At 44.9% G+C, this 17,994-nt stretch overlaps 1 protein-coding gene across 5 annotated transcripts in view; it reads right to left on the reverse strand.

The window, feature by feature from the left end:
- Positions 1-375: 375 nt before the first annotated feature.
- PRKACA (protein kinase cAMP-activated catalytic subunit alpha) overlaps positions 376-17,994 on the reverse strand; it is a 60,215-nt gene continuing 42,596 nt past the window's right edge. For all 5 annotated transcript variants that reach the window (XM_083430925.1, XM_083430928.1, XM_083430926.1 and 2 more), the window contains exons 2-10: positions 14,215-14,276; positions 12,230-12,358; positions 12,033-12,131; positions 9,832-9,914; positions 8,584-8,710; positions 7,969-8,064; positions 7,696-7,818; positions 4,588-4,752; positions 376-2,503 (exon numbers count right to left, since the gene is read on the reverse strand). In XM_083430925.1, the coding sequence (XP_083287051.1) occupies positions 2,378-2,503; positions 4,588-4,752; positions 7,696-7,818; positions 7,969-8,064; positions 8,584-8,710; positions 9,832-9,914; positions 12,033-12,131; positions 12,230-12,358; positions 14,215-14,276 (1,010 nt within the window). In that variant the 3' untranslated portion in view covers positions 376-2,377. The remainder of the gene's footprint in view (positions 2,504-4,587; positions 4,753-7,695; positions 7,819-7,968; positions 8,065-8,583; positions 8,711-9,831; positions 9,915-12,032; positions 12,132-12,229; positions 12,359-14,214; positions 14,277-17,994) is intronic.

Raw genomic sequence — 17,994 nt, forward strand, 5'->3', positions numbered from 1 at the left:
CATGGCAATTAAACCGTAGGTAAAGAATCTCACTGTATCAGTGGCAAATGTAAGCACACATACTGCTCTCTAAGAAGATATATTCCATAACTTCCCGTCCAGTGCCATCATTTAGCACCTGTCATTTGGAAGGCCCAAGTACTGTCTCCTGTATTAGCGTTCAAACGTCTCAATGTCATCACAGCCCCTTGCTTTTTCCTCTTCTCCACACCATTCTGTCTTAAGTCATGCTTCAGAAATAAAAGTTCAGGTTTTTTTTAAACAAAACTTTATTGGTAATAGTTTCAAATATGTTTACAACAAAGCACACTGTTAAAGAGGAAGTAGGGTTTGTTTTTTTCTCAGTGAAACAAGTTTTGTTGGATTACATAGAAGTGTTTTTTTCTGAGGCAGGGAGCTGGTGGGTATTTTAACTCCCGCTGTCTCCCCAACCCAACATAGAAGAGGCCAATGAGCTATTGGTGGGAAGAGGACGACGAGGAGTTGGAGGGGCAAGCAAAGCTTGCCTGCTCCTGACAGCGCTTCTGTACGTGTTATATGTCATCTATCAATCTAAAGAAGACTGCTTTGCTCCCCAGCCACAGAAAGAAAACAAAAGAAAACTAAACTGGTGAATATAGAGTGTGTTTGGAGTGGGGTAGGTGAAGACAGAACACAAAGAGGCATTGCATTGGAAAGGGAGGGGGAGGAAAGAGTCGGAACAAATTAAATGGAGAGAAATGGGCTCCCCCTCCTCATCTTTGAGTCACAGCTCCCTCCGCATCCATGAGAAAAGACTCTAATAAAACAGATGCCACCTCTCATTCCCTGTCAAGAACTGCAGGTCAAAATGGAATGGGCCTTCCCAACACTTTCGTTTCTAAGCCCCTACCCCACCTCCGTTTACACCGGGATTTACATTTTCCACTCCCTCCTTACTGTCTTAACATTAAAAAAACCCAAAACATAGCAGGCCGATGGAGCCCTTAAGGACCGGTGCAATGGAGTCTCCACCAACAGACTGGAAACATCCTTGTATTACAAAAACAGATGCCGGAGGTTTGAGTTGGGAAGGGTAGGATCCCAGCAGCCAATGCGTTTTGCCTGCGACGGTCAAGCTCTATCTACATGGACTTTCTCCCACCCTGATGGCTCACCAAACGGGAGAAGCCCCTTTGAACCATGGCAACTAGCTAGAGTCTATCTGATGTTTCACAGGGTGGACTAGATCCTGCTTGTTTCTCTTCCGTTCAGGCAGATGCTCCAAGAGTTGCCTGAAGTGGGGAAACTCATGTTGGGACATTTGGATTGGAGGGTGGTGGTGATGGGGAGACTAGGGGAGGGAGAGGGAGGGGGAGAGGGAGGGGGAGGGGGAGAGGGAGGGAGGGAGGGAGGGAGGGAGAGAGAGAGAGAGAGAGAGAGAGAGAGAGAGAGAGAGAGAGAAGGGGTGTGTGCACATTTAAGAAAGACAAATTGAGACAAGCTTCTTTCTCTCAGTATGCCTTTGCCAGCTGGCAACCAGTCACTGCTCCCTCCTACAGGTGTGAAAACTATTGCCCCCTTCTTTCCCCCAAAATAGGGAGACAAAGATTGGAAATAAAGTGTTTTTCTATCCAAAAAACACACACAAATTCTTCATGCTAAAACTCAGTTGTTTTTACAGAGTTAAAATTCCGGCTGAATTTAATTTAACGGTGCGGGAGACAGAGCGTATAAAAAAGCACTGTGCCCTGCCTAGACTTTTAAAACCCTTTTTTATAAAGCCAGTCAACTATTTCTTTAAACTTTTTATTTAAAGATAATAAAAGGGGCCTGGAAAGGGGGGGGGGTACTGATAAAAGGACAGGAATTGTCCCATAGGGAAAGTTGAAAGGGTGGGGCCATTAACCTGTTCAGTGCTGGTCTAAACACCAAAGTGCTGTGTGGATGTGGTTATTTCTTGCCCTAACCCACCCCCTTCCAGAAATTCTTGCAATGCCCCATGAACCAGACCTTTCATTGGGGGTGATGAATGGCAAATAAATCCCCTTTCCCCTAAAAATAATAATAAAATAAAGCCACCAATAAACCAGGGACTGTCCAATTAGGGTTTGTGTGTGGTGGGGAGGGGAATTGGAGTCAATATGAGGAAGGGAATTTGTTTAAAACCTGCCTGAGAGTGGCTGGGAGCCACCTTACAGCTTTCAGTGGGAGGTGGATGGATGGCACTCCGACTGCTGCCTTTTCCACAGCTTCAAAATGAACTCCCCTTTTCTCTCTTCTGCCCAAACAGATTCAGGTGAACCCCAACACTCTCCCACCTCCCCAAATTAACATATAGGCAAGGAACTCTGGCCCTTGGGGCTGATCAAATCCAGCCCTTCCTTTTCCTGGGCACACAAAGCAAGGGGGACTGGCCCTAAAATTCTGCAAACTCCTTGGCGCACTTCTCACTGATGGACACCCGGATCTCCTCTTCCTCGTAGTCGTCAAAGTTACTTGTGTCGCCGGGGCCTTTGCACTTTGGTATAAAGGGAGCTTCCACCTGCGGAGGGGAGGGGACAAAGCGAGGAGTTATTAGGGGTCGTGTCTGCATGGGTTTAGGAGAGAGAAATGATACCATTTGCTGTGAAATTGGGCTCCCTGCGGGGTTACTGGTTTAAGCCTTCTCAATTTAACCAAAAACAAAAATAGGTGGGCAGGGGAGAGAGAGAGAACACATATCATACAAGGGAAACTCAGGGTTGGGGGGCAAATGTACTCCTCTCTGACCTGTGGGACCCTCCCCAGACCACACACACCTCCCTGCCCCCCCTTGCCTGACTGGAATAGGTCCTTGGGCTCTGGTATTACCTCTTGCTTGCCTGGATGGAAGGCAGGGTGTGTGTGTGTGTGCGCGCGCGAGCATCTGTGTAAAGGAACCTATTGCACGATAAAATTCACATCCACTGCTTTGCTCACTTTGGCCTCTGGCTTCACCCACCATCAGCATGTGGTCCCTGGAAGGCTGCCCAAAAGGGAATGTGGCCCTTGGGTACAGCTGAGCCTATTCCACAGGCAAGGAGAGCAACAGGAGCTCTTCCTCACTCATAGCTTGAGCCCGCTAAAGGGCAAGCCAGATATGCCTGTGCTTTTTAATCAGGTCCTTGACTGCTTATCTCTCAAGTGGGGCTGAAATCTACTTTCTGTGTATCAAAAATGAGTTGGCAGGAGAGGGGAACAAAACTTTCCCCTTCTTTACCTTGCCCCACTTGGGTTACTTTAATCTCCTTTCCCTTTATGCCACTCTACTTCCAATACTGGAACTGGTTTGGGGGGAAATAATCTCAAAGCAGCATTATAGGCGCAAGGCAAAAATGTTCCTTTTTAACCAGGCCTTTGATTGATTAAAATGTGGTATTTTTTTGTTTCGTTGGGGTGTGTTTATTGGGTTGTTGTTTTTATTTTGCTAATGTGTTTTGTGGTTTTTTATTTTTATTTTGCTTTGTGAACCACCCTGAGACCTCTGGATATAGGGCGGTATATAAATTCAATAAATAAAAAAAAATTATAATTATAATAAAACAAAAAGGAAAAGGGTGGATGGAGTAGCCCTTGATTCCCTTCCTTGTATGCCCACCCTGACATAAAACATGGCTCTCCCCACACCTGCACGTTACAGGCAAATGGGCAGGTACAGACTGAACAAAAACACACGTCTTGTTTGGCCCTGAATCAGGCCCAGCCAAAATGGAAGCTGTGCCTACTGACCCTTGCCTTGCTGCTCAGCTTCCTCCTCTCAGCAGAGATGCATTTAATTGGGCCTGCTATTTCCCCCCAGTTTAGGAGGAACTGAAACTTATAACCTTCATCTCCAGAATATTTGCAAATTAGGTAGGCAGCAGAACTAAGAGTGAACACGGTCAACGACATCATCCTATCCTGCCTCCCTTCAGCTTTTTCATACAAAGGGGTTTCTCGGCCTTGCCCGCTCCTCATGTTCTATGGGCAATTACTTTCATTTGGCCCTTAGCAGATCCTATACCAGGAATGGCACTCCAAACTGTGCTGGATTCAAACTCCTGACCAGCAAGGTGGGAACTGGAGTCTGACAACATCTGGAAGGCTGCAGGCTTATACCATGGAAAGCAGCAAGTGACCAGAGAAGGTTTTTAGCATCCAGATGCCATTAGCAGCTGTGGGGCTGAAGCTTTCAATCAAATTCACAAAGGGAAGGTTTAAGAGAAGACATGATGATTTCCAACACAGCTGCAACAGTGGATTTAACTAGATCCTGGGATCTTTTCACAGATAACTAATAATCACAATATGTCCCGAGATCCCATATCATTAATATTGGGCCTGCAAGTTCCACTGAAGTGTAAGAGCTGCTTCACATGCAGGTTTTCTCAACACAGAGATAAGCTTTGTGGGTGGGGGGGGGGCCCTCTCTTGTTTGTGAGCTATGCACTTCAAAAAGGTGATACATGTGTTTGGATGGCTTTGTGTACCAGCACTATACACCCACAGTGAGTTGGCATTACTTCTTTGGCAGTGTGATAGTGGAAACCTTTGCTTTGGAAATAAGGCTGTGGGCTGCCGCCACAAGCCGCCCCCCTCTTCTGACTGCACCCTGTTACTTCTCCTTACCTTCCGTTGGTAGATGGCAATCCAATCAGTAGTAGCAAACCACTTGTGGTTCTTGATGTCATTGACTCCATTTTTGAGGTTGCCAAAGCGTTTGGTGAGGTCTACCTGGAGTAAGTTACGCAACAGGTCCTTCAGGTCTGAGCTGAAGTGAGACGGGAAGCGAACCTGGGTGCAAGGAGGCAGAAGCCAAGAACAGGTTAATCTCTCTGCCTTCCAGGAGAAATCTGACAGCCGCAGGGAAAGGGCAGGAAGTGAGATTCATTATGCTCTGTAGCCAAAGCACTAATTCACCATATGTCTGCAATTGCAACATCTACCACAAAACTGGGGCCTTGGGAAGTTGCACCCATGCCCTGCTTGAGGACTTCCCATATGAATCTGGTTGGCCACTGTGAGAACAGAATCTAGCAGGCTCTTCTTATGTCCTTAAATGTTAACATTGCACATTCCCACAAATCCTAGAATTTATTCTAACAAGAACTTCTAGCTGCCACAGAGACAGAGATGTGCACATCCCTCTGGAAACACTCTAAACACAAGAGGGACAGAAGGAGGGCTTCGACTAACACACTTGGAAGGCTTGCCTCTCTCTCTTTAAACGGATTTATAACTTCTGAATTTAAAAAAAAAGGTCTGACTGGCTTGGCACAGGAACTGCTGAAAGAGAGAAATTCACATGCACACACAAATGTCCCCTGGACTACTTTTTAAAAACTGAAAACAATTTAAGAAGCAGTTTGGCAAAAGAAGTTGACAGCAAGAAAACCCTTAAAAATAATACAGGTGCTCTTTGCGCTTGCTTCTCAACAATGTATCTCACCTAAATGAAATTCAGGGTGGCTAGTGGGTTTGAAGATCTTCAATCAGAACCCCTAGGAGCAAATGCCCTAAGAAAAAAGCACTGGCAAAGTGGCTATATTTATTTTATTTGTGTATTAAATTTGTATACCACCCTTCATCCAAAGATCTCAGGGCAGTTCACGTATATGTGCTTACTGTAACCTATGTTTTGTTCTACCACAGAAAGATATTAGATAGATAAAAAGGTAGAATGTTATCAGGCAGAGATTAGTAGGGATGTGGCGCTAGTTTATGCATGTATTTACACCACAGTTTTTAAAGGGGCTTAAGGCATTAGGCAATGTGATTCTATGAAGCAATGAGGATCCCCAAGCAATGCTCTTAGTTTTCCTTGGCAGGGTGGTGGAAACAGATGAACCAGTTTGAAAAAAATCTGGCTCAAATCTGTAGTGTAGACATGCCCTATATTTAAGTACATTTAGTGTACCAGTTTAAATGTAAGACTGGAATTTTATACAAGCTTCACCAAAATCAAATGTAAGTATCACAGAGTCTGGCTTAGCCTCTTCTCTTAGTATTGTGAAAGGAGCTCCTTCTACTCAGATTCCCTTTCTCTTTTAAGCAGAGCACCTAATCTTGATTAATGGTTACTTGCTATTCATTCTGCTGAGATCTGTGCTAGACTGTCATCATGACCAACCTGTTTAACCCTCAGTCATTATTACTTGGATGACTTATCTAAGTAAAAGCCCACCTCACAGAGGTGCACAAGCTTCATCAGTTTCTTTTGCAGAGAACCAAACCTGATCAAGCGCATAACATTTTGACTATGTTTTTTCTATGCAACCTTAGCTGAGCTATCCTGATGCAAGAACCTATCACAAACAAGGTTCTGGGAGCTTTTATATTAATTCAACTAGTTAATAGTAATGCCTCATGCCCAACTGTGATACTAAGTGCTAATAATAGTGATAATGATGATGATGATGATGATGATGATAATAATAATAGTAGTAGTAGTAGTAGTATCACAGCAATCTTAACAAGGACAAATCCTTTGCTGAAGGACATTGTGGGGATCCATAACACACCTGCACAAATTTCAAATCCAAAGTAAACTGCGGTCAGTGCCATAGAATAACTGTTATCCACAATGCATGTTTATTCGTCAACAATCAGTTGACTCAATAGAAGATCTTAGGTGTTACTGAGAAAGGCCGGGTCAGTACAGCTCCTGGCCTAATAGCCTGACTCAAACGGCAACTTAATACTGATTATTTTAGCATTAACCACCTGAGAAATCAAAGTTGGCAAGTAGGGCCCAGTGAAAATTCATAGGATAAATGGCAGGGAAGGGATAAAAGGACAGCTGGACTCAAAGAGAGCATGCATGTTCTGGAGCAGCAGAACAAGAGCAAGCCCCAGCCATCTGAAAGCTAGCATGCACATATATCCACTGATCTCCATTACTTTCGTTTAGTTTTCTTGGGTGGGGGAGATGTTCCTTTGACATCACACATTTTCCTGCAAAGCTCTTCCAACACTGCCCTGCCACACCTCACTCCTTTAGGCCATGTTACAAATTCTAAGAGCAATATTCTGAAAACTCACAGCGTTGCAGTTACAGAGAGCTTGAGTTGCATGTCTCCCCCTTTCCGCAGTTTTACTCTGTTTAACTTATAAAACTCCACTTTGTGCTTTTCTGATCTTTTTTGTGCTGCTTGGCCTCACATTACTCTAGGAGTCTCACCTGGGAGAACTGCCAAGTATTACAGACACTAGAATTCTAGACTCAGAAAATCCATATTCTACTTAGCCTGTAGAATTCTTCAACTAATTTCTTCTTCACACTGAAGACTAGAGCCTTAAGTTTGTTTAAAGTATACGAAATTTGAGACTCAGCATTCAAATGAAGCCAACAGATCTGCCCCTTTCCTCAAAATAAGGTCAGACTATGAATATAACTGCAGCCATCTAGATTTCCAGACATTTGTTCCTGTGGTGAAAGCTGCAAGCAGCACCAAAAAATAGCTGGAAGATTTGCCAAGAAAATACAGAGGGGGTTTCCGTTCACAGTCTGCTGAATTCCACCTACTCCAACATTTATTTGGCAGGTAAACACAGCAGGTCCATGCTTCACCGAACATTATAAATGTATGCACTGTATACTGTGAGCTATTTGGAAATTTCTAACACGCCTTCTAGGGAAGTACTGCATTCCCTCCATGGGCAAGATGGTCTACATATTGTAATATATATTTGTAATATCCTGTACCCAGCATGCAAGCCTCTATGCTGAAATATTACCTTCCCAGAGACAATCTTCTCATATATCTGAATGGGCTGGTCTGCAAAAAATGGGGGGTAGCCGGCTGCCATTTCATAGATGAGGACACCCAGGGCCCACCAGTCCACAGCTTTGTTATAACCCTGAAACAGGAAAGCAGGCTCAGATCACAAACACCAAGGATGATCGGCACTTAATTGCAGTGTACTGCAAGATATCGAGATGAACACAGTCTTCTTTCTGGGCTGAACGAGGCCCAAAACACTGTTCCTGAGTACAGGTGTCTCTCTCACCTTGCTCAGAATGATTTCAGGAGCCAGGTATTCTGGAGTCCCACAAAGGGTCCATGTTCGGCCTTTCACTCGTTTGGCAAAGCCAAAATCTGTCACCTGGAGGTAAGAGAAAATTAACAAAGCTGAGTTCTCCACACCAATAGGGTCAGCAGCACAAAGGAAGTGATGGAGGCTTGCACAAACCCCAGCACATGGAGAGGTGATGTTTCGGGTGGAATAAGAGAGAAGATTTTGTTTCCAAAGGTAAGTATACTTTCTAAACAGCAACTGCTCGTAATGAATGTTTTCTAACATGCTCCCCACTTGCCACCAAAATAGGAAAAGTGCATCTGGTGGTTTGGAGCACATTTGGTTGAGCAGGTACCACTGGGGGGGGGGGTGGACTTCCTGATATTCAAAGAACAAATGATAGAAAGAGGTGCACCTTTAGATTTTATGCCAACTCCAAAATTTCCTAAGTTACTTATGCTTGTCAAAATTCAGTCCTTTCTTAAAAAAACTAATTGTTACAGATATTTGGGGAAAGAAACCGTATTCCTAGACATACTGACAAGGAGAGGAATTCTCAAAATGCTGTGCGGCAGAATCTCACAGAATGGATGGAAGCAGCATTACCTCAATGTAGCCCTGCTGGTCGATGAGGAGGTTCTCAGGCTTCAAGTCTCGATAGATGAGATCTAGTGAGTGCAGGTACTCAAAAGTCAGCACTATCTGAGCGGCATAAAACCGGGCATGAGGTTCACTGCAACAAAAGGGGCAAGAGCTTTTTCATAGGCCACCTCCAATGCATGCCAGCTGAGTCTTCACTGATCCCCATAAACCAGGGATGGAGAACCTGTGGTCCTCCAGAGCACTGCTGGGTTGGGCTCCAACTCCCATCAGCCCCAACCAGCTCAGTCAGGGATGATGGGAGCTGTACTCTCAGCAAAAGGGCTCAGGTTTCCACCCCTGTCACAAACCAATACTATAAGACCAGATCTCTCCCCTGTTCCCCGTTCAACAGGACCTTGAGTCTTCAGCTGGAAGTTATCTCACACATTTCACTCATGCTCTCCCTGCCCCACCTATGGCTGAACACATGCAGAATCTCTTCCCTTATTCTGACCATGTTCTTATGTAGGTGTAATCATTGCAACAATCCTGGAAGGTAAGTCATTACTATTTACTCTCCATGTTGCAGATGGTGGGGCTGAGGCTGTGAGACAGAACTTTGCGTAATGCCATGTAGTTGAGTTCATGGCAGAGGCACCATTCGGACTGGGGGCTTCCTGGTCCGTCGCTCAGTCTCAGTGCTATGCCAGTTCTAGACTGTTCTACAAGATGGCAGCTGATCTGAAGCACACATATCTACACAGTTAAATGAGAGCATGTTAACAAGCATCCCGCTTTCCATACAGTAAATGGATACAAAGCAAGATAGAAGCATGTTCTACGGTGGTAGCTTCTATACTGAAGTCTCCGCTAACAATCCTCTGATGAAAAGCACTCCGCTCATATGGGCCTATTCAAGCCAGGTCACTCCTTGCCCCTTAGTGTTAAAGAGAATAATCAGGAACTCAGTGTCATTGCCACCACACTCTGATAGGAATGATCTGCTCTTTGCAAGTCACCAGCTTCACATCCAGGAAGATGGGAATTAATGTCAAAGCAAATGCAGCTTCTGTCCTATCATTAGACTTTTTTCTAAACTGCATATTCTTTACCCCAGAAGTTAGGGCTTGCTGGAAGGGGAAGATATCCTCCACCTAGTTCTTTCCTGGTTCCTTTCCCCTGTTCTAACCCAGGAAGCCCAACTCTCAGCTCTTCTGTTCCCACAACTGAGAGCATCATCCCAACCTTACAATGACAGGGGAGCACACTCACCTGAACCTGCCAATCCGTCGTAGGTGGGAGAACATCTCGCCACCTGGGATGTATTCCATCACCATGTACAGATTTGAGTTATCCTGTAATCAAGGGCAGAAACAACTCAGGGTCCTGGCCAGCACTGCTTTGCACCCACCCCAACCTTGTAGGTTCAGGGCCACAGCTCTCCAATTTATTTACTTCTATTGCCTTTCTGCAGTGACGCTTGCACCAGTGTACTCACACATCCATAGGAGCACTCTAGAACAGAAACTGGGTTTGCTGTTGGGCTGGGAGAAAGGACTATATACACCACAGAATTCAAGTTCCTGCCAATTTCCTTTAAAAAAATGAAGTATCTTGCCCTTGCAGTTGCAGATAAAAAACCAAAATGTTGATACAGTGCCTACAGACTAGGTGGTGGTGAAGGAACAGGTCACAGCATTTCTGATCAGTACTTCATTCCTTCACATGGCTACACTTTCCTAACTGCCCCCAATTCCCATCTTCACGTTTGTTCCCTAGTCCATCGCTCTCTACCAACATTGCCTTGCTTCCCGCTCAATAAATACAAGTTCTTTAAAATCTGAATGTATACAAGTTCCTTGTCCTCTAGTCCCCATTCATTTGCACAACTTATTTGCACAACGATCGTATAGTTCTGCTTGGTGCAAAACTGTTTCTATAGCAGAGTGTTTTGGTTTTAGTGCTATGTTCTGTTCAGAGTCTTTTCCTGCCATGATCTTAAAAAAAAAAAGGCAACAACTTCAAAAGCAGCTGTTACTAAGTTGAACTCAAATCTCTTAGTACCTGGTCATGTAGGATAAGACTAATAATGACCACTAGTCATGATAACTATAGTAACTCCACTATGGGGTAGCAGGCCTCTCCATACCAGTTCATAAACAGAAGAGTGTTGTGCTCAGATCCTGTTTGTGGCTCCCCGTAGGCACCTGGTTGGCTAGTATGGACTGCTGGGCAGAATGCTGGACTAGATGGGCTTTTGGGCTGATCCAGCAAGGATCTTCTGGTAGACTTACAGAATTACTCTCACTACCAAGGGAATGAATTATACACAGTCTAACACCAACCAACTTGGAAACAAGTCCCACTAACATCAATGGGACTTACTGCCAAGGAAATAGTATTTAGAATTAAGATACTTTTTTTTTTTAACCCCCAAAGTCTGCAACTGAAACAATCTCTGCAAGGTAGCATGAATGTATTTGTTCAGGCTTTATTCTGATTGAGAGGTAAGCTTTTGACAGGGCATTGTCAGGACTGCTATAGCAGAGGGGAAATGGGAAGGAACCTATGAGGCAGCAGTAGAGGCCTCCTCTTCTGGTTGAGCTTTCAAACAGCCACTGTGTCCATGGTTTTAGGTTACAGCCACAAAGGGTATATAAACATGCATATTTCCTTCAAAGCAGATTTTTAAAAAATGGTTCTGCCCTTTGTGGCAATAGGTAGGACTCAATGGCTTTTTATATCCTTTCTATGTAGCTGAGGTGAACGGAAGCCTGCAAAACCTTGATTTAGAGCTGCATTAATAGACAAGGCACAGTTGCCTTGTCACATAGTCCAGACTTACACGCTCCCTATAGCACTTTCACATTGACTTAAAAGTAAATCCTACTGAATTCAACGAGGCTTACTTCTAGGTAAGCGGTGTTAGGATTGCAGCCTTACTTACTGTATTTATATAAGGCAGTAAGATTGTTCTCTGGGTAACTCAAACACAAAATGATAAAATACTGTTGGCTTTATTAAACATTTTGTATGCTTATAGTGCCCACTTGTTTACTTGCCCAAAACTCCACCAACACCAGAAAGAGCTAGGACAAAACAAAATATTGAAGGCCTATCATAAGGAAGAGTTTTGATGGCCTATCATGACAACGTGTGCTCTAGCCCAGGAGATCCACCTACCCAGGCTGCTCCCAAAGGGGAAGCACACTGTACCTACTGTACCAGCACAGAAAGTATCCAGCCAGCTGGGCTTGCCTGCAATGGTGGATGCCCAGCTAGCCACAAGCCCAGACAGGGGCAAAAAGATTAGCTGGGTGCTATGGTAAAGTGGTTAGCTTCCCTTAAGTATCTGGTTGGCCACTGTGTGCCTTTGATCTGATGCAGCAGAGCAGGTGTCCAAAGGACCAGAAAGCCAGAGAATGAATATTTAGGCAGGGGGTGGGGAGAGAGAGTGCAAAGACATCCTTTACCTTAAAAGAATACTCTAGCCTGACAAGGAATGGGAAGTTCACAGCCTGGAGAATGCGCTTTTCATTGAGGGTGTGCTCGATCTGCTTCAGCTTAACAACCTGCAAGACAGAAAGGAAGTCCACCAGAGTCAGTTGGGCCTCCCTCTTGCCAACCTCAGGCACCAACTCCCAGAACTCAACGACAGGCTCAAACTCACTTTCTGCTTGTCAAGGATCTTCATGGCAAAGTAATTCCCGGTCTCCTTGTGCTTCACGAGCATCACCCGCCCAAAAGAGCCTGTACCCAGGGTCTTGAGCCGGTCGAAGTGATCCAGGCTGGACGTATTCTGAAAAAGGATTTTGAAAATAATAATATAAAAAGCAGAGGAAGACAATCTGTCAAGGACACCAGGCTCTAGTCATCAGATTTTGAGGACCCTTAAGTGGCCGTCAGAGTTCAAAATGCCGGCTTACTAGTTTCATTTTAAAGATAACCCTTCAGGCAGTACCATGTCTTCCCATGCCATATTAAAGCAGCAACTGTTATTGAAGAGGATCATCCCTGTGGCGTGCCAACTCTTCTCCCTGAAACTTGCAGCGTTCTTGGGGTTGGAGACACAGATAGCTTTTTACCACGAGAGGGCGCAAAAGGCAAGAGTTTTCAGAGAGAAAGACATACAATCCTCCTGCATACTGAACAGCAAGAAAATCAAACTCAATCCACAAAAAGGACTGTACATACACCCAACACTCACTACACTATCTGTAATAACCTAGAAACTAGCAGCAACAGGTTAAGCCTTAGAGCCTGACAAAAAAACAGTAATATCCCCAAATATCACACTTATTGCAAAATACAACCAGATGTAATGACACCTTTATGTAGGGGGCAGCAAATGGAACAAGCCAAAACAGCGAGAGCATCCAAATTTCCGGGCCAATTTACACAGTCATTTTATTGCCATGAAGCAGTTATTTTGGCAGTCACCTTCTGGGAGTTATTTGCTGAAAAGCTAAAGCATCGGACCTGTTAGTTGAGCAGTGAGGTATTCATCAGATATTGCAGGGAAGAAAATACCTTATTCAGCTAGAGGGAGATTGCATTCCCCTTTCTGTAATATGGTCTGCTAACACCAAAGAGTATATGTGATAGGTGAAGGGCTTCTGAGCCTTGCTTAGTAATTTGGAAAGATCTTGACTATTTGTTCCTTGTCATGCAAGCAACCCGGGCACTGGCAAACCTTATTGTCAGACACATCTTCCAAAGTGTCTTAGAACTGCAAAAGGTAAACTAATCCAAAGCTGACTCTCTTCCTGTGTTTCCATCTTGGACACCTCACTCTCCTCCTGTATTGTACCCCTGCAAAATTATTCCTAGAAAAGGGGCAATTCCAGAATAACCTGGGGACTGAAACACCTGTCTCAGTGCCTATTTCTTCAGCAGGATAATTTAGGATGTCCACCAGCATCAAGACTTTTGCCTTTGGTGTAACTAGCAATAACAAAGGTTTGGAAAGATCCTTCCAAAGCCTTGTTTTAAAAAGTTACACTGGTCACATTTTATACACATAAAAAATAAGTGAATGCAGACCCAAATGGGCTTCCACACAGCCAGTACAGGAGAGCCAGAGTGATCAGAGTGTCAGACCTGGACCCAGGACACCAGGGTTCATATCCCCACTCAGCCATGAAGCTCAATGGGCCAGTTGCAGTTTCTCAGCCTAACCTACCTCACAGGACTGCTGTGAGGATAAAATGGGGAGAACTATGTACTAATGAATTTAATATCAAGGCAGTCGTTTCAATGCATGAGGCACACTATAGCATTCAAGTTAGGCAGTGTATCCCTTACTTAAATGCAACACCAGTTGTGTGGAACGGTACACACATATTCTGAGCTTAAACTGTACACATGTATTGTGTGAAACTGTACACATGTATTCTCGGCACCCTGGTCTGTTTTCTTTCCAGCACATCAAAAGGAGGCAGGGTACATGGGAGCAATTTAAACCGTGTGCACCAACACACATGCACATTCCTGCGAAGCCATAAGTTGTCTAACTCTGGCTGATGGTTGCATGCAAACCAGGTCAGTGTCACTTTCAAATCAGGCCTAAGAGCTTAGAAGCAACAAGACCCAGGCTGCTATGGCTAGATAAAGGAAGGAAGGCAAAATATCAAGACGAGAAGAGAGGTGTCATACCTGCAACGGGTTCTCCCATTTCTTGAGGAACTCTTCTTTGGCTTTGGCAAGAAACTCCTTCACTGTAAGTAAGCAGAGGCAGAGAAAGAGCATTGACAAGAGAGCATGTTGCCTGAAGGCCTGAGCTGCTGAACACTCCTTAGGAGTCAAAGAGGCTATGTTGGGAAACAGGAGTCCCCTTCACGTCTGCCAGCTCTCATTTCTTTGACGGGCCTATTTGCTGAATCACCAGGAACGGAGGATGCATTCCCAGCAGGAAGGCCAGAAAGGGGAAGACAACACCTTTCAACAAGTCGGATTCCCAAGGAGCAAACATTCCCTGGAGGGCAGAGAGCAGACACACAGCCCCCTCTTTTAGGCTCAGCCATGAGACTCTAGATGAGAAATGGCCAACTGCTGGCCTGTGGAAATATGCACAATCAATATCTGAGAAGTCTGTGTTACCACTGGAGCCCTAAATCCAGCCTGGAGAATACAGTAGCAACCGGTCACCTCTGCTAAAGATCACGGCTGCTCAGCTTTAGGTCTGTCACCATGTTGCTTATTTTGGGGGCCAACCTGTGCCCAATCCTTGCAAGTCACAGACAACTTTGGGCCACATTGGGACCTCCAGCCTTTTAAAGCAAGAGCAGGGAATAAGGAAACCCATGAAAAAGGAAGGCAGGCCCCACTCTCTCCACATCCATGCCACTCATTTGCAAGGCTTTTGAGGAGTCATACAGATGTGAAATTCAATGCTGCACCATGACAAACGCTCTGCCTATGCAAGGATTTCCACTTGCCAGATGGAACCATCTCCCTCCCTCCCCTCCATGCTGTTCTGGGGGTACCCCAACCCCTTCGAGACAATTTCAGGGTGCATGTGGGAGAGCGGGAAGCCCTGTTGCACATACAGAAGCCCTTGTGCAGAAATAATGCCTCGGGTTAAGAACTTTGCTTCAGGATGAAAACAGAAATCGTGCTCCGGCGGTGCAGCAGCAGCAGGAGGCCCCATTAGCTAAAGTGGTGCTTCAGGTTAAAGACAGTTTAAGGTTAAGAACAGACCTCTGGAACGAATTAAGTACTTAACCCGAGGTACCACTGTATGTCCCATCTGTTTGCATGCACACATTTTCTCCTCAGTTTCCAACTCAGAGGGTGCTCTGCAAGTTTCAAAAATACACACACACAACTAGAGACTTTTAAGACTGGCAGTTCCATGTACTGGCAGCTTCTCCCCTTCTTAGCAGCTGCTCCCCTTCAAAAAGGTTCTCATGCCACAACCCCCAAACTTATTTTTGAAAGAGACATTTAGGAGCTGTGGAATGAAATTCTGAGAAGAATCAGGGGAAGCATGGGCCCTTCTGGATTTCAGCCAATAATGTCAATCATGAGAGGTAAAGTGGAATCATTCAAGACTTAGAGACTCTAAGTTTCCCAGTCACAGGTGAGCTACTCATGGTTAAAGCACCTGCCATGTGCTGAGACAGTGACTGAAACATGGGGGAGAGGGGACCTGTGGCCCTCCAGATGCTGCTGGACTGCAATTCCCACCTTCCCCGACCACTAGCTGAAGCTGGAATAGACATTTAGAGAGCCACACATCCACCAGCACTGAACTAAGGGCTCCCAATATCATCCTGACTGCAAACCAACTGATGACCTGTATGCAGACACCAGCAGCCATGGCATGGCCACTGCATACCTTGTGTTCTATAATGCACAAAAGATCAGATCCAACCTGGAAGGTAGTCTTGTGTCTAAGAGAAACTACCTGGTGCTCCAACACACTCCATGTATCCAAAGCAGGAAGGCTACCACGTAGATAGTTGTACACTCTCTAAATTGCATAATCAGGTTTTTTGAAGCTACAGGTATGTAATGGCACCAAGCAGAATGACAAAGAGGGTTCTTGAGAGCAGAAAATTCACAGAACCAAGGAAATGCTCCATGTCCAAACAGGTTTGGGGCTGAAAAACCCATCTACTGCCGACAGAAACATGTCAAATATAGCTGCAGATGAGAACACCCAACTGGGCGTGACTGCCTCAAATTAGACAGTTTCTAGCAGTCATGGCCACAAAGGAAAGATAAAGCTTAGGAAGGTGGATTCAATGTCTTCTAAAGGATCTAGAGGTAAACAGGTAAATGAGAGAGAGAATTACCCTTAACTCATCCTAATCATTCACCTGTATCCCATGAAGCCCATCCTTTTCTCTCTACTCCAGCTGCACAATAGAAATAATACCCCATGCTGTTACCACTTGTGCGGGTTCTGAAGACAATTGGAGTCATAATCTAATCAGTTAATTAAATAAATTTGGCTGATTAAAAGTGATCAAATAATTATATGCTAATTCTGTGTATTATGCAAGCTGAACATCATCCAAGTTTAGTTTTGTTTTTTTTGTCATGATATAAACTAGAGTTTTGGGGACTCTGGCAGAGGATATTTCCAGAAGTAGCTCAGGGCTGGGCTTTAGAAAGCAGAATTGGCATACTAAACTCCCTCTTCCAGTGTTCACTGGCAAAGCAGTACTGCTTGATTAACTAGGAAGGGGCTGGGTGCATTCTTAGACTGGTACCCCTTGCTGAGCTGGGAAGGAACCCCAAACAATGTTCACCCCCCCCCCACTTTCTAAAGGGTTGCCTCGCTCCTGGAATGTTTTCTGAGAGGGGCAACCATGATGATGAAGAGCCTGGAAACCAAACCCTTTGGGGGAAGGTTGAAGGAGTCAGTGAATTTTACATCCTGGAGAACAGACTACCAAGAGGCAATGCAATAGCCCTCTGTTACATAGATGGAGCAACTTTGTTTTCTGTTGTTCCAGAAGATAGCACCCGAATTAATGGGTTTAGATTACAAGAAAAAGGATTTGATTTAGACCAAACATCAGGAAGAACTTCCTGACGGCATAACATGTTCAACAGTAAAGCAGACTGCTTTGGAAGGGGTAGATGACTCTCTTTCATTAAGGCCTTTTCAGTGGTGGCTCCCTGTTGTGAAATGCTCTCCCCAGGGAGGCATGCATGGTGCCATCTTTATCTATATTTAGACTTTTCTCTTCACCCAGGCTTTGGGTCCTTAAAATGGGGGGGGGGGGGGGAATTGTGGCCTCTTTTCGTGTTGGCTGGGAATCTATCAGACCTGCCTTTTAATTGTATTGCTGTGTTTTTTGTTATTGTTTTCAATGGAAGTTTCTTCGGGTCACTCTGTGAGAAAAACAACTAAATATCAGCATCAAGAACAGTAGGCTGGCTGGCCACCTATCAACAATACTGCAGTTGGCAGTTGCCACCTCTATGAGTCTATGAAACAACAACCTTACAAACTAAGCCCTCAAGATCCCATCATTCACTGGGGCCAAGCACAGCATATACAGTCATACATTGGAAGCCGAACGGAATCCATTCCGGAAGTCCGTTCAACTTCCAAAACACTCAACAACCAAGGCGCGGCTTCCGATTAGCTGCAGGAGCTTCCTGCACGCAATCAGAACCCGCGGAACCTATGTCAGATGTTCGGCTTCCTAAGAACATTCGCAAACCAGAAGACTCACTTCCGGGTTTGCAGGGTTCGGGAGCCAAAAGATTCGAGTTTCAAGGCATTTGGGATCCAAGGTACGACTGTATCTGCATAAAGCAAAGAGAAGCAGAAAAGGCCGAGCAAGCACTCCTCAGCCAGGGTAAATTTGCTGAACAGTTCGCTACCATCTAAAGAAATGGAGCCTGACTACAGATTCCAGGGATCCTGGCTCCCAGTTCAGAATGTGAAGTCTGCCCCTGCATCCACCAGAAAAA

This window comes from Podarcis tiliguerta, assembly GCF_965153285.1.
Source record: "Podarcis tiliguerta genome assembly, chromosome: 2".
Taxonomy (NCBI): Eukaryota; Metazoa; Chordata; class Lepidosauria; order Squamata; family Lacertidae; genus Podarcis; species Podarcis tiliguerta.